General features: G+C 29.4%; 1 protein-coding gene across 1 annotated transcript in view; it reads right to left on the minus strand.

The window, feature by feature from the left end:
- LOC115881020 overlaps nucleotides 1-12,781 on the minus strand; it is a 48,160-nt gene extending 35,379 nt beyond the window's left edge. The window contains exon 1 of the mRNA XM_030898375.1: nucleotides 12,394-12,781. Coding sequence (XP_030754235.1) covers nucleotides 12,394-12,407 — 14 coding nt within the window. The 5' untranslated portion in view covers nucleotides 12,408-12,781. The remainder of the gene's footprint in view (nucleotides 1-12,393) is intronic.
- Between the last annotated feature and the right edge of the window lie 4,848 nt (nucleotides 12,782-17,629).

Below are 17,629 nucleotides of genomic sequence, written 5' to 3' on the forward strand. Positions count from 1 at the left end.
TGAATAATTTTATGGTACTACTTTCGAATTAATCAATCATTAATAATTCATATTTAAAATTATTAGGCAAGTATGTATTGTAGTTATAGATATATTTAAAAATGACGAAAATGACAATTACAGTTAGTTCAAATTAATTTCAGTGAGTAGACATCTAATTGTTGACATTTTAATCTATACTAATATATAAAATCCTTAAGTGACTGACATACTGATTAATCACGATCCTGCTCAAACCACTCAACGTAAGAAGCTCAATTTTGGCATACAGGTTGATTCTAGGGTGTAGATGTTCGATAAGAAGGGATTTTTCGAAATTCCAGTTCCAAGGGGGTGAAACCACTTTAAACCGCTTAAACACGTGTATTTTATTTTGTTTTTTTACAAATTTTAAGATTTTTTGAAAATGTATACAGGGTGTTTCGAAAAATCTGCTCATTGATTAATCACGATCCTGCTTAAAGCGCTTGACGTAAAAAGCTGATTTTTGGAAAACGGATTGACTGTGGGGTGTAGAGGTTCGATAAGGAGGGGCTTCTCGAATCTCAAATTCCAAGAGGGTGAAAACGCCCCTCAAATATTACAATATTTGTTATTTAAAAAACGGTTAGTCTTTCGGGAAAACGCTTGGACAAGCAAGATTTATTTGGTTTTTTTACAAATTTTGAATTTTTTTTTAAAAAATCATACAGGGTGTTCCAAAAAGTTGGGTAATTTCTAAACCACGATTCTGCTTAAACTGCTTGACGTAAAAAGCTTATTTTTGGCAAACGGATTTTTCGAAAGTCAAATTCCAACGAGATGAAACTACCCCTCAAATATTACCAAGTTATATAATAATATCGCCATATTGTTTTTTCTCATGCTCGCATAAATGTGAGAAAATTTTATCCAGTTTGTATGTTAATGGAAATTCTTGCCTTGGTTTATCATCACCATTACAAATGATTAATTCGACGCGAACGAAGTCGCTGGTACACGCTAGTATCCTATAATTTTATTCAGTGTAAATTTAAATAATTAATAAGTATTACAAATTAAAAATACTTTTTATAATGTAGAATATTTAGGAGGGGGGTTAATCACCGCTAAAGATCTATTGTGTTCCCCTTTCTTGAATGACACTCTATAGAATGACATATCATATGTCAACTTTTGACTTTTTTTAATATGGTGTATTTGAAATTGCAACATTCGATTCATAACGACAATTTGACTCGAAATACCAAGTGTGTGCTACCAAATTATTCGTAAAAAAATGCTTTTTCCAAATATGCTGATGAGCCACCCTCGTTCAATTTGAAAAAAATTAGATATGATTAAAAATACGGTTTGCTCATCTTTTAGCCGGCCAGGACAAAATACTAAAAACATTAGACGATCAAATCTATTTTTTCAAGGCTCCTTGATTAAAAATTAGTGTTTTAACATAGCCATGACACTCTAGATTGAAATTTAAAATACAATTTTGTTTAAAGCGAAAATGTCATAAGTTGACATATTATGATATGTCATTATATTCGTAGTGTCATTTTCTATCGAATAAAGTAAAAAAATACCGAGGGTGCCATTTAAAATTCAAAAGTTTTAGTCATTTCCGGTGAAACAAGAAGTGGCCGAAAAGAATTGAACACGCCAATCATTCCTAATTTACGTCATATACTAACATACAATACCAAATCTTAATACCGAGTCTCTTTTGAGACGCCCCCGGTATATTAACTCTTTGTTTTATGTGAGAGGAAATAGCATGGTTTTCCCACGAAGACGCGAGCGAAACCGAACTTATAAATATAACCAAGCGCATTAAAATTGTCATTCTGTTCTTAACCATTGTATTCATTGTATCTGTTAAACATACTTTATGAAAAATAAAATTTTTTTAAAAAAGTATTTTCGTTGTCGAAATCCATAATTAGCTAATATAATAATTTTACAAAATAAACATTTCGAAATCGCACGATTAAATTTATATACTATTTTTTCTCTCTAATATTATTTATGGATATTGATTAAATATTTGCGGTTGAGTTTCAAGTACCGATACAGATACGATTTTTTTATAAATTTGCTGTAAAAATGGTTGACGGGACAAAATGGAATGCCGATAATCGGGATGGTTTCTTAATCGGTTGTCATAGGAATGTCCAGTTGGAATAGTTGTCAGGCGGAGATATTAGATACAATGTAATGCGATGCGTACTGACGGTCGGTGGAAAAAAGACCAGAAGTGAATCTTTTGCATTATTCCTGTCATGTTGAATTAAGTCATTCGAAAACAACATCATCGAGAAGGGGATAGCTTGTCGTCCGATATATTGAAAAAAAGCGTTTTTAGAATTCTTCGATATGAAATTTGAAAATGAAATATATCTATGGCGATATATTTAATTTTCATAGAGGCACACAAAATTCCGCAACCCTGATATTTTGATTAAGTTTGATGTTTCATAACTTTTTAATTTGTATTCCGATTTTTATAATTATGGCATTAGTTTGTAGATAAATTTTTTGGCATTATTTCTTATCAAAACTTCGTTTTTTGCAGTAAATTCAAAAGGCCCTGTGGAAAAAATGGGGGACACACGGGCATTTTGGATAAAAAACACTTTCCTGTAATCTTAGATATATTCTGGAAAACGGAGATTCTTAAACGGAGATTCGTCCGTTAATGCTAGCCTCTTGTAAAGGGTTTTCTCGATCTATAGCGTGATATTCATGAAGCTATAGATCAAGAAAGAATATAACTACCTTTATTCATTCGAAGACCTCGAAGCAAAGCCTCGAAGTGTTATTACTGCGACAGGTAGACTATTAAAATTACTATAAAATTATTGGTTTTGTCAATAAAAGAATCTCTGAAATCAATACTTTACTAAAAAATATGTAGTTCATAAAAAATAGAGATAATGGGATAATTCAAAAAATTAAATGTTAGGAATACATCTGTGGATTACAGGAAAGTGTTTTTTTATCCAAAATGCCCGCCCCATTTTTTCCATAGGGTGTTTTGAATTAATTGAAAAAAACAAGTTTTGATTTACCCCAGTATAAACCCATCCAGGGGTGGATGGGGAACTGGATACCGGCCAGGGAAAACAGGCAACCGGCCCAAATCCATAAAAACAAAATGACCATAACGAAGAATCATATTTTATTTATTAATATACCGTATGATCGAATAAAAACGGCGTCCAGTTGGCTTGAAAATGACGATCGATGACATTTCCCATATAATTTTACATATAAAATGACAGCAATCTTGATTTCATAGCCATCGCTGACGCCGTTTTTATTCGATCATACGGTATAAGTAAGGGTGTTTTCGCTCGTGCGAAAAAGTTCTGTAGCCTCCAGTTTAAAAAAAATAAATTGTCTTGATCAAAATTTTCGTAAAGACCAATATTGGGTCAGACATCTGAATTTTTACTACAAAATGGCTGAGTTTTACATGGTTCTACTGCTTTATTTCCATTATCGGTAACAGTTCAGCTGACCCAATCCTCTGTGAAATACATCACTTTTAGCTTTTTTCGGGTATATACTTTCTTACACATTGCAGAAAGAAATTCTCTCTTTTCTGCTACAGCAGCAGCCTCGTGGTGTATACGTGTTTTTAACTGAATGAACCGCGATCGCCACTAAAACTGCAGCATTTTTTTAGGTTATTATATAGTTCTTATCACGAAACTTTTCCTCTATACTTTTCTACATTTGGCATTTTGTATGATAATGCCATGACTCAAACGAAAAAAATCTATGCAATACCTAGGTAGGTAGTGGATATAAATGTGTTCTGATGTAATGATATGTTACAGTCCATAATAACAATATTTGGATTTTCGAAACATATTAATATTTTATTATCTAATCTAGTTTAAACCTTATTTAACTCTTCTCTGCTGTCTCAGTAATTTTATCAAATTCATTTTAGCAACATTTTAAACAACAATTTAGACTTGGCTTTTAGTTCTAAGACTTGGCTTTAGTCCGTCCCCAATTCAAACCAAACATAGATATGTTTTCTCCATCAACCGCATAGTTTGCGTCAAATTTGTCTACCTTTTTACAAAGGGGAGCTCGAAAAATATTGCACCGAGGCCCCCAGTTGTCAATCTACGCTACCGTATTCTTATTATACATTTAGATCGAGATTATTTAAATTTAACTAATGCTATTCATTCTTTTTTCTGCTGCTAGTCAGTCATATAGTTATTAGTTATTAATAAAATAATAATGGGTAAAACTATGCAGGGTGAGTCTTAAATAAGTGCAAATATTTTCAGGGGTGGTATATTTCGACCCCAGGAACACGTTTATGCGGGTTTTTTTTGCAAAAAAAGATGTTAAAAATTGAGCATTTTTTTTTAAATTTTCCTGTATATTTTAAAAAACTTTTTAGAACTTCCTGTTCACCGCAAATTTTCCCACGGTATAGTTTCTCAATCTCTGATATTACGGCACTAAAAGAGATGCAAATACCGAAAAATTGAGGTGGCTCAAATTTTTTAAAAAAGAAATCTATTTTTTTAAATTTCCAAACTTTAATAAATCGATTTTTTTTATTGAGATCTACTAGCCCTGAAAATATTTGCACTTGTAGACTCACCTTGTATAATAAAAAAATTCAAGCCGAACAACAGATGATTATTAAAATTAAGTGTCCCAGAGAAAGACATTTTACAATAGTTATTTTACAAATTGGTGTTTACGTTTAAAAGCAACTGACGATTATACTGGTGCAAATTAATTAGTTAGTTATGGACTCACTGAGGATCTTACGTCACTTTAGTTAGAAGATTAACCATTTAATTTTTGGTAATCCAATCTTTTTTTGAGCTCTGATCTGGACCGGCCCACCGGACCATCTTTCCACCGGCCCACCGGGAATTTTCCCGTTTTCCCATATGGCCCATCCACCCCTGAACCCACCTAACCGAAGAATATAAGCCATTAAAATAATAAAAAATAATGCCAATAAATTTATCTTCACATGTATTTAAAATAAACGTCTTAACGCAGACAGAATTAAATCGTTTTGATCAAATGAAAGAATGTAATAATAAAATAAAATATAAATAACTGAAAATAATGTTAAAAAAATTCTAAAATGGTTTACTATCGTAAATTCAGCTGAAAACGTTTGATTAATGACAACTTCCTTAAAAAATTCAAAAAATAATAAGTAAAAAATTATATTTCTAAATTTAACCATGATTTTACATTATTCACCATAAAATAAAACACTTCAGAAATGCGATTAAGATAAATATTTTTATAAATAATTTCGGCATTAAATAAATAAACATAAACCGTCTAATCTAAACCAATGTATTTATTAATAAATAATCTAAATCTATTTAAACAATATTTTATTGGAAACGAACTGATGTCATTGGTAATTCACTGTTTGATAAAGTAATTTTCACATTAATTTATGTTTCTTAATAAATTTAATGTCGTCAATAGGGAAAATTTAAATATTTCATGCATTCCACACCACCCACATTCAGGAAAATAAAAAAAATCCCACATTAATTTATTTAAATCTTCCTATTTATAATAATTTTTCTATATTATTCTGTTATGATTAATGATAAGATATTTGTAAAATAAATGTGAATATTACACAAAAATTTAAGGGTATTGAACTTCTCCCGAGCCCGAAGACGGTATAAATAATACTTCGCATATTTTGCGATGTTGCAAAACGATACATAAATCAATTAAGACTTTAAAGTCAATAAAATTGATTAGCATAGAGTGTAGCAGTAAATTAGAATGCACAGAGACATCTAGAAAAAACCTAATCATGCCTGAATGTATAATTTTCTAACACTATCATTTCTGGTTTTTCATTGGCTATTAAAATGGCACCTTCATTTTGTGTTTTTCGTATTCTAATAAGAGTTAATTACACTTTCTTCTATATTTTGTATTTTTTTAGTGTTATTACTAAAATAAACACCTAGTTATAATAAATTGTGTTATATTATACAGAGTGAATCAAGTAATCCAGAAAAACTCCAATATAGGCTCTCAATTTGATTTTTTTTACTCTAGTAATCTTTTTGACTACTTGCAGTCTCAGGGCTTTAGCAAAAGCCAGTATTTGAGACGGTTTTACGGAGGTTAGTTCTCCATTTCCCATATCAGTCTTCTTAAACCGTCTTCCAGGTTTTTGAGTTCTGTTTTAAGTTGTTTAACTTTTTGAGAAATATTCATCGTTTTTGCATGTTGTTTGCTAAAATGGTTAATATCCGTTTAGACTTTTTCAAATTTTCCTACCGTTTCAGAAAAAAAATAATGGTTGTTTTTAGCAAATTTTTCTTTAACTGCTCTTGATTGAGGAAAAATATTATATTTTTCGTGAGTCAAAACAATCCAAAAATATTTTTTCATTCTAATGAAACACCCTGTATTTTAAAACATAAGAAAACGTACTTTTATCCAACCTTATATGTTTCAATAAATAATTTTTGATCAACAAAATTTTAACACCCCCACACTTCGTAAAAAATATTGTGATGAAAAGTAAAATGAAATAAAAAAGACATAAGAAACAGAAAAACTAATATGAAACTTCTCTAGCACCCTGTATTTAGTGTTGAATCCTTTCAATCTCTATGTTTACTTAAGAAACATCTCTTAAGAGCAACAAAATTGAAATATTGTAGAGAAGCGTTGACACATAAAAATAAATCATTCCAAATCAAAAGTTTATCTTGACTAGAAGTTTGGCCAGTTGCCAGAAACTTTGGTTACTTTGGACATCTGAAAATGCAAGGAAGCCGATTTATATAAGAGAAAAATGCACTTTAATTCTTATATCATTCTTCACTTGTCTTTCTAAAATCATAGTTTATACAGGATAGTCCAAAAAACATGTGCCATATTTCGTGGAGAGTTTCCTCACATAAAAATAAGATTTATTTTTTAATTGTGTGGGCGGTTTAATGCCCAATAAAAGTTGTGTCTTGATATTTTGTCAATTTCTATCTCCTTGATGAGATAAACGTAATTTTATAAATCAAAATTAATAAATTATTTATTTAATCTATTTTACTATTAACACTTATGTACCTATAGAAAATTCAAGTATAAAATAATGGTATTTATAGTGGAGTGCCCAGAGACTTTTATTACCCATTTTTTTTCGTTGCTTTTAATTTTTTATTTTAGTAATTTTAGTAAATTCTTAATATTCTTCTTTCCTTCTTAATATTTCGATTTTTTTAATTCCTTTTCTAAGTAAATTTATTGAAATAAATAAATCTAATGCAGATTATGCACCTATTCTGCTTATATTCTAATCATTGAAATTTTGATTGAAATCGAATTATACAGGGTGGCGCGTCATATGCCACGCGGCTTTTGCAAGGAGAACAAAAGTTTATATTGAAGTGAAATTTTCTGAGCTTATGTAAATCAATTTAAAGTATTTTCTAAAATTATGTAGAGTTCTACATGGTGTCCCCAAAAAAAAATTACATATCAAAGTTATGTTTTTTGTAATGGAACACCCTATATATTAATTGATTTTTGGATTCAAGTAAAAAAATAACGGTTTGTTTCATTAGAAAATTATATGACTAAAATGTATAGTTTTTGAAATACATTCACCGGCACGAAAAATGGGCACCTTAAAACTTTGATATATTTTAAAGATTAATATATTTTATTTTAATGGGCCGATTTTGATGATTTTTTAAGCAGTGTGTTGCCAAATTATTTGACTTCTTCTTAGTATCTTTTTCTAAATTAAAAATGAAACTCCCCATCTGTTAATTATACGAGGGAAAACAAAATGTTGATATTTTTGATGAAAGTTTGAAACACCCTGTGAAATATGTTAAAACAGCAAGTAATTTAAAAATTATTTTGTCATCTAGATACATCCTTTCTCGATTGATTGTTTTTTGGTTCATCTCATTAGCTTTATTTTTGTTGGAAATATTCGGTTTTAAAGAAGGCACTAACATTTTTCGTAATTTTTACATTAAGACCATGCTTTGCTTTTGGGCCTAGTCAGCACATCTAGTAAGTTCTGGTCCCGAAGCAGGCCTTCTTGACATAAGATTTGCTTCATTTAATCTTCTTCTTGTAGTCCGTTAGTTAATATGTACGGTTCTTAAGTGCAATTCATTATCGATTTGAAAAGCTGGCAAACAGCGATTTCTTAGCGATAAACTTACAATAAGTCGATCGTCTCGATTAGAAGTTCTCATACGAAGGTTCCTGGACGTCTATATTGACGTCCTCATGGACGTGGTCATGATTCAAAGACCATTTAATATACTCTATGGTATTAGGCTATTTTTGGAACCAGAATTTTATAGCAAATTCACTAAACTCGAATAAATAAATGATATATATTTGACTGACCCTGTATATCTATAAAAATATTTTTCAAATGTGAACTACCATTAAACATATATTTTGTAAAAGGTTTGGAGTGAAAATCTCAAATAGGAATCCTGATACAGAGCTTTTCGGAAAAACGGAGCCATCTTGTATGTATGCATTTGTATATGTGTGTGTTTATTTATATACTAAAGTGAAAGCAACGAATCTAAATAGGTAAACTTTGTGTAATATAACTTATTAACAATACAATGCAAAAAGTTTTATAAAAATTCGTTCACAGTAAATGAATTCCGAGGTTTGTATCTCATAAGGGCTTAAAGCACTTTACAAAAGACTTATTTTTAAAGTTTTAAAACTATGTATTTTCATACCCATGTTTACAGTAACTTTTTTTCATATTTTTATGAACACAACACGCTCTATAATAACAGGTATATTACAGTACCGCTAGCATATACCTACAAAATATTCTCCCACACATTTTTTTATATAAAAAGAAAGTACCCGAGTACTACACACACAGAGACCGAAGATGATCGGCATTTGAAGGCGTTAATCAATTACGTGATAGACGTGTGGTAAAATTAAACCGAAGAATTCCTAAAGAAAATTATAATAATTAAGCACGGATCTTCTCTCTGCGTTATAGTACTGCCTGCGTGGTACCGGAACGCGATAATTAAACCTAAGTACCCACTCTGAAACTCGTTCCTCAGCTCTATCGAAAGGAGGTACCACAAAAAATCTTACTCTCGGCGCATTTAGGACGTTTATATGACCTTGCCTATAAAATAGGCACCTCAGGAAGATTTATTTTTGGTAAATTTGTCAAAAAAGGTAATATTTTTGTATTATAAAGATCATAAAGTTCCTAAATAATCTGTATATAAAAATTTAAATATAAATTTTGAATCACTCAAGAAATTTTTTGAATCCTCAAATATTAGAATATTTTTTATTTAAAACCGATGAGTTTTTCGGAAAAACTCTTAAACATGTATATTTTATTTTGTTGTTTTTGTATATATTTTAAGCTTTTTTAATTTTTTTTTTTTGATTTTTGGTAAACGGATTGACTGTGGAGTGTAAAGGTTCGATAAGGAGGGGTTTCTCGAATCTCAAATTCCAAGAGGGTGAAAACGCCCCTCAAATATTACAATATTTTTTATTTAAAAAACGGTTAGTCTTTCGGGAAAACGCTTGGACGCGCATAATTTATTTTGTTTTTTTTACATATTTTGAAATTTTTTAAAAAATCATACAGGCTGTTCCAAAAAGTTGGGTAATTGATTAACCACAATTCTGCTTAAACTGCTTGACGTAAAAAGGTTATTTTTGGCAAACGGATTTTTCGAAAGTCAAATTCCAACGAGATGAAACTACCCCTCAAATATTACCAAGTTATATAATAATATCGCCATATTATTTTTTCTCATGTTGACATAAATGTGAGAAAAATTTATCCAGTTTGTATGTTAATAGAAATTCTTGCTTTGCTTTATCATCACTATTACAAATGATTAATTCGACGCGAACGAAGTCGCAGGTACACGCTAGTCTGTATATAAAAATTTAAATATAAATTTTGAATCACTCAAGCAATTTTTTGAACACCCTGTGTACATACTTTAATCATAATTAATTTAATTTAAAATAAATATAAAATTATCTTTAAACTGCAAAAATAAACGAATTTAAAAGAAAAATAACTACGTCAATATCATTTCCACTACTAACCACTCGATTTTAAATTACTTTTATGCGATTTGATAAGATTCCATATAAAACCCAACCAATTAAAAGTATCTAGTACCTAGTACCACCTAATATTCATTATCTAATCTTAGATCATCGACACTTAAGTTAAGAGAACGTTTAAACATTTACAAATAAATTATGCATTTCACTTGAAAAACTCTTGTTACTTTTGCCCACTTATTTTCTAGTACCAGTACCACAGCCAGTACCATCTAACGGCTAAGAATTCTATGGACCCTGGTAATTTAATGGCTTTTCCCATACACGTGTGAAAACATCGAGCAGATAGATCGTTTTACATTGAGGAAGAATTATTTATTGCCATCGTACCAACAGGTATAAAAGGGTTGGAACTTTTATAAGTACCTCAGTTTATACAGGGTGTCTCAAAAAAAAAGTTATATTTATGTTTACAACCGAGCAAAATCAAGAAATGGAGAAATAGCCTCTGTAAACTGTCTGTGTTACTGGCTTTTGTTAAAGCTCCGAGACTGTATGATGAGTGATAACTCAAAAAAGGGGGGCCATTGTTTTAATTTTTTAATTTACATAATTATTATAAAGTTTTCGCATAGTTATATTACTCCCCATTATCAATTTAGACAAATAAAGCACTAATAAAAAAGTGACAGAAACAAATAAAACGAAATCAAATTAAATTAAAGGATTGTTTGAAGTTAATATTTGTACTAAATGTGAGTAAACCGAGGTTTTAATCAACTCCCCTGGCTAAAGGGGAGTGAGTTTGGCACAAAGAAAGCATCTTTAGGAAATCTCCGGAGTGTTAGGAGTCGTATTAAGAAGGGAGTCACGTTATATAGAGCCCCAGAAACATATTGGGCTTATTGTGTTTCCATCATAGCCTGTGGGGAGCTTAGACGGATTGATTAATGGATAAAACCTTGCTTTCTGGAGAAAAACACTATTGTCCCTTACTTAAATAGTGTTTAAAACAGATGACAGCTTTTTAGAAATAGAAGAAAATTTCAGTTTTCCAAGATTTATTACAAGAAATATCAGATTTTTTTTAAAGACTTTTTCAAGACTCGAGAAAATTTTAAAACGCTTTATTAAGTACTTAAAATCACATTTTACAACAATGGTTATTCTTAGTAGCGGTTCTAAGTGCCTAGTTAATAACAGGTTACAAAAATATTTTATGTTACGTAGTTTGGGTTTTTATAGATATTAACAAAAATGTATTCAGTAAAAGTGATCAATCTAGTTTTGATTGGTTAATTATAGTCTATATGCAGTTTTTAGTTTAATGATATCTAGAAATTCGAAAGATTTAGTTTTGAAAAGATTTTTTTCTTATGGGCTGAATTTATAAAATCTAAAAAATTCTTAAAATAAATTGCCTTCATTTAGGTTGTTTTGTAAAGAGTCTTACACACTTATACAGCATTTAAAAATAAAAACATCAAGAATATAAATAGCCTAAATTTTGAAGGAGTTAAAAAAACTATAAACTCAATGTGCAGAAAATTTTGAATAAAAATCGTCATATTTCAAAAATCACTCGGTATAGATTTTTACATTATATTATTTTTAGAGTGGGATTTTTTTTGCTAAATCCTTAGCGCTAAAACCACAGTTGCCAAAACTACAATTTTAATATGGAAATAATGTTTTGCATCACCCTAGGTATTAATGAAAAAATAATATGTGTGTCATATTATTTACCGCACATTTTGTAAAAAGAAAAAAAGAAAAATATAATATCTACAAAACTGGTATAAATATTTTGCAAAACAGTGGCCACCCTGTATGTACATAATATTATTAATAATATTGATCTACTGATTATTTTATATCCCTCCATATCTAATGATTATTTTATATCTATTTCATATCTACTTAAATACCTAAACCTCTTAATTTTGAACAGTGTGCATTTTATACCCATCCTGTATAATGTACTAGACTTTTTCGATTTATGTTAGCATCATCAGTAGATAATTAAAATTAAATCAGTATCAAAAGTAAAGTATTTTGGTGTATTGTAACGAATTAGTGTTTTATTTTGCTATAATGAAAATTTTAAAAAATAATAATAAATAATGAAAAAAATCAGGGTACTCAAATCACTTTTACTTATTACAAAAAAAACACACTGAAGACACCTCTAAAAGAACTTAAAATCAATATTACATAACAGTGAATAAAATTATTTAAGACATATAAAAATCAAAGCATTATTCCAGATGAATTTTTGCATTTTTTAAAAAAATAAAATCACAGTAAAAACAATAATTATCAACTCACCGATAAAAATACATGATTTCCTCCTATTGTTTTTCAAATATTGAACCAAATTTACTTAAAACTCCGTATTTTTATAGTCTTCCAGAAAAAAGTCTCACTTCATTATATGACATAAAGAAACATAAAAGTCTCCAGAACGTTGTTCATCTTAGAATCCTTTAACCGTTCAACAACATTTCCCGAAACTTTTCTCAATTCAAAAAACACTCAAATCACAAGAAATAAACTTTTTCGGCGCGGTTTCAACTGCGAAAAATTAGTCCAACTCTTCGGCGATGGTTTTCCAGCCAGCGGAGAGTCGCTCAAAAGACGGGCGAACGCGAAATGAAGAGCGCGATCGTGGCGAGGCCTCTGAAATAGCGGTGCTACGGCCCCAGGTCGCAGAAGAAGCTCCAGAAGAACTGAAAGACCGGACAAACCTACGCAGGACGCGGTCACCACGGGGAAAAACACTTCCTGAATGTTCTTGTAAGCTAGAAATTTGGAGATTTTATTGTCGGGTTGATACAAGAATCACCACGAGATGTTTTAGAAAGAATCCTTTTATTGTTGTGAAGTACTTTGTTGAAAGTACTTTTTGATTAATGTCTCTTCAACCCTTTAGAGAGTAGCCTTCCCAGTTTGTTTAATCTCGTACCACACGTACTTACTTTGAGAGGCTCGTTCAAGCCAAAATCAAAATATCAAATTCAAGATTCCCCAATATACAGGGTGGTCCGAACTGTATTCCGGAAAGTTCGGCAGCATATTCTGCAGATAAAAATAAGTAAAAAAGTTCGTATCAATGTATGTCCTAAAATGCTTAGTTTCGGAGATACAACTATTTGAAAAAATCGAAATAAAAATGGAAGTTACTACACCCTGTATCCCTGAAACTAAGCATTTTATGACCTACATTTAGCCGAACTTTTTTAGTTATTTTTATCTGCAGAATTATGCCACCGAAGTTTCCGGAATCCAGTTCTGACTACCCTGTATATTTCAGATCTTTCTTGTTTATTGTCTAAGGAATATTCCTGATATTATAACTTTTTTACTTTCAAAATATCACCCTGTATACAACTACTTAGCAGTTCTTCTTCCTGATCAAAAACTTATACCTCATTTCCAGATTTTGCAAAGAAATACTACGTTATATTAAAATATATATTCTAACTAGAGTTTTAATGTGTATTCACAAGCGTGGAGACCACCCATTGGCTAAAAAAAAGAAAAATGGTGCCTACTTCCCATGTCAATTAACGTTAGAGAATCTTATGGAGTGGTCTATGTGTTTTGAAGCTGCCGCTTTCAAGAACGCTTCAGTTATCTATCATAACATGCGTTTACGGTTGATGACTGAAGTCCCTACCAAGAAAGATGCTAATCTTTCAAAAAAAAATAATAATTTTCTGCAGTATTTTTATTAATTTTACTTGGTTTTATGATTGTCTGCAACCCACCTGTTCTTACGCTTACAGTTCAAAGAGATGTTATCACAGACTCTGAAATAAATCTTTGCCAAGAAAAAAAGATAAACAGAACAAGCCCCTGCCTTGTTTTAACTGTATAATAACTTTATGATATAGAAAACATCATAATTTTTCGCTGAAAGTTAGTAATTTCAGGCTGCTAAAGCCAGAAAAGAAAATGTTAAGCGAAATTTACGAATGTTGCTGTTGTTGTTGGACTTGGCTACGTATTCTGCTTATTACATGCTGTACTCCAAACTAGGGATGTATAAAAATATCGATTTTTTTCTCAATATTGATACGTATATTTTTATTTTAATTTTACCGATGTAGATACTATGTGTTTGAGTCGTTTAGGCTAGTCAACTCTTCTCATTTTGACTTTCTTAGATCTTTTATCAAAGAGTCTGATTTATAATTGCAGCTTTGGGTCGATTTTTAATGACTAATTCGTTCTAAATCGTTCCAGATCGATATTACAATATCGATATTTTTTTATGTGTCATACATTCCTAGTATAAATACTGTAACGGTTTTAGTTGCCCCAAAACCAGTAGCTCCTGATGTAACTTTAAACAACTAGTACAAAATAAGGGACGCCGAATCACGAAAGTACCGTATGACCAAAAAAAAAACGGCGTCAAAGACGGCTAGGGAATGACATTCAAGATCAATCTCCAGACACAATTCACTAAAATTAATATAAAACTTGTCAAAAAATACACCAATTCAAAATAATTTTACTCAATATAAAAATAAATTAGAACCTTCTAGGGCTTAACCTCGTCAAAATTATCATAGATTGTCATTCCCCAGCCGCCTCTGACGCCGTTTTTTTTTTTCGATCGTACTAAAGATATCGATATTTTTTGTATTACCACATCTCTACTAAAAGTTAAAAAGAAAAGTAAGTTTTGCGTGTACAATTGAACCACCAACCAACACAAACACATACAGAACGGCATATATACATAGAGGGGAAGAAAAAAAAGGATAAAGAAAGTAAAGAATCGTCGGCAAAATCAACAAAAGGCCAGACTTAAGACAGACTGGCCAAGTTGAAACGTTAAAAGTACCCTGGGCAGACGGCCGCACGTCAATGATATCTTTGTCTAAGCTGGAATATACAGGGTGAACTAAAAAAACTCAAAATATATTTTTTCTACGATCATAGAAAAAAAAATAGTGTAAATATGTATCATTTACACTCAAAAATATAGACAAATTAAACGTAAAAATATTTTTTTCCTAAGTGTAAAAACTGCATCCCTTTTAGACATTGTATAGAATATCACACGAAATACTCATGTGTGTATTAGACCTTGAACCTTAATCATTGTATTGTTTATTTACACAACAATCAAAAAAGAAGTAAAAAAAAGGATGTTCATTGTTCATTATTCTTAATTTTGTCTTCCAAAAATAATCTGTGTTAATTTGCTATACTGCTGAAAAAAGAAAAAAATACTTAATTGGAAAAATCCATTTTTTTTATTTCAAATTTTACAATGACCTTATGTCTAATTAGAAGTAAATAATATAAAAAATAATATTTTCTCGTTGTTGTTAATTAAAAATAGTGATAAAATTGATTTAATTTGAAGCACTACAAAATATAGAGTCTAAAAAAGATCAAATAAACATTAATTGTTAAGAAAAAAAGACAAGAAAACAAAGAAAAAAACAAATAACAAGAAATCATAATAGAGTTCTAAAAAAATATATTAAATCTTTCAATTAATACATATTACCAGTCTAAATAATAACAATATGGACAGAATAATACAAAATATAGAAATTATTTATTTTTTCGATATAATACAAACGCATGGTTAAATTTTTAATAAATGTGCATTAATGCATATATGCACAATACTGAAATATTATTAAACCAGACTGATATTCAATCAATCGAGTTGTTAAGGGCAACAGGCAGTTATATGACCAAAAGTGTCTAATTGAACAGTTCATCAAAGGGAATATATACCTTTTGTTAGCCATTCAATGCATTGATAAGGTTTTTCAATAGTATAAGCGTTTAAATTTTAGTCTAGATTGATGTACCTATTTTACGAATAATATACAGGGTGGTCAACAAAAAAGTTCATTTAAATGTATATCCTAAAATGACTCCTATTTGTAGTGGCCGCCACCAGCAAGTTTTAACTGTGTTGAAGAGTAATAACTTTTCGTACTTTACACGGACGTACGAAAAGTTAAACTACTGAGTAAAAAATATACATTTTGCGCTCTTTGAAGACTCTGTGAATTAAAGAATATTTAATAAATACTTTTTTTATTCCTTATATGCTTCTTTCAAAATTCCTTCGTAAGATGCCAGATACAAAAAAGATACCATCAAATAATACAATGTAGCTATACATCAACTTACGACAAAAATAATTAGATCAATAAATTAAAATATTAATCTCTCTAATATCTAAAAGTAGATCAACTATTTGCTGTGGGCTCTTAATATATTTGGTAAGCTTGTTAACCAGCGTACCAATCAATTGTAACACAGTTATATTTCGATTTGACGATTGATCTCAATCGGGTGATTGATAGAGAAAGCCTCCTGAATCATTTTTGCAAGCCCAGTGATCGGATGCCGAAGATATCGATATAATAATCGCAAAGAATTTTTATTTATGATTATCTATAATATATAATAATTACGATATAATAATATATAATACCATAAATCGATAAATCAATAAATCAATAAATCAATAAATCAATAAATCAATAAATCAATAAATCAATAAATCAATAAATCAATAAATCAATAAATCAATAAATCAATAAATCAATAAATCAATAAATCAATAAATCAATAAATCAATAAATCAATAAATCAATAAATCAATAAATCAATAAATCAATAAATCAATAAATCAATAAATCAATAAATCAATAAATCAATAAATCAATAAATCAATAAATCAATAAATCAATAAATCAATAAATCAATAAATCAATAAATCAATAAATCAATAAATCAATAAATCAATAAATCAATAAATCAATAAATCAATAAATCAATAAATCAATAAATCAATAAATCAATAAATCAATAAATCAATAAATCAATAAATCAATAAATCAATAAATCAATAAATCAATAAATCAATAAATCAATAAATCAATAAATCAATAAATCGATAAATCGATAAATCGATAAATCGATAAATCGATAAATCGATAAATCGATAAATCGATAAATCGATAAATCGATAAATCGATAAATCGATAAATCGATAAATCGATAAATCGATAAATCGATAAATCGATAAATCGATAAATCGATAAATCGATAAATCAATAAGTCGATAAGTCGATAAATCGATAAATTGATAAATCGATAAATCGATAAATCGATAAATCGATAAATCCATAAATCGATAAATCGATAAATCGATAAATCGGGATAAATCGATAAATCGATAAATCGATAAATCGATAAATCGATAAATCGATAAATCGATAAATCGATAAATCGATAAATCGATAAATCGATAAATCGATAAATCGATAAATCGATAAATCGATAAATTGATAAATCGATAAATCGATAAATCGATAAATCGATAAATCGATAAATCGATAAATCGATAAATCGATAAATCAATAAATCAATAAATCAATAAATCAATAAATCAATAAATCAATAAATCAATAAATCAATAAATCAATAAATCAATAAATCAATAAAATCAATAAATCAATAAATCAATAAATCAATAAATCAATAAATCGATAAATCAATAAATCAATAAATCAAT

This window comes from Sitophilus oryzae, unplaced genomic scaffold (assembly GCF_002938485.1).
Source record: "Sitophilus oryzae breed Bouriz unplaced genomic scaffold, Soryzae_2.0 scaffold_1693_pilon_pilon, whole genome shotgun sequence".
Taxonomy (NCBI): Eukaryota; Metazoa; Arthropoda; class Insecta; order Coleoptera; family Curculionidae; genus Sitophilus; species Sitophilus oryzae.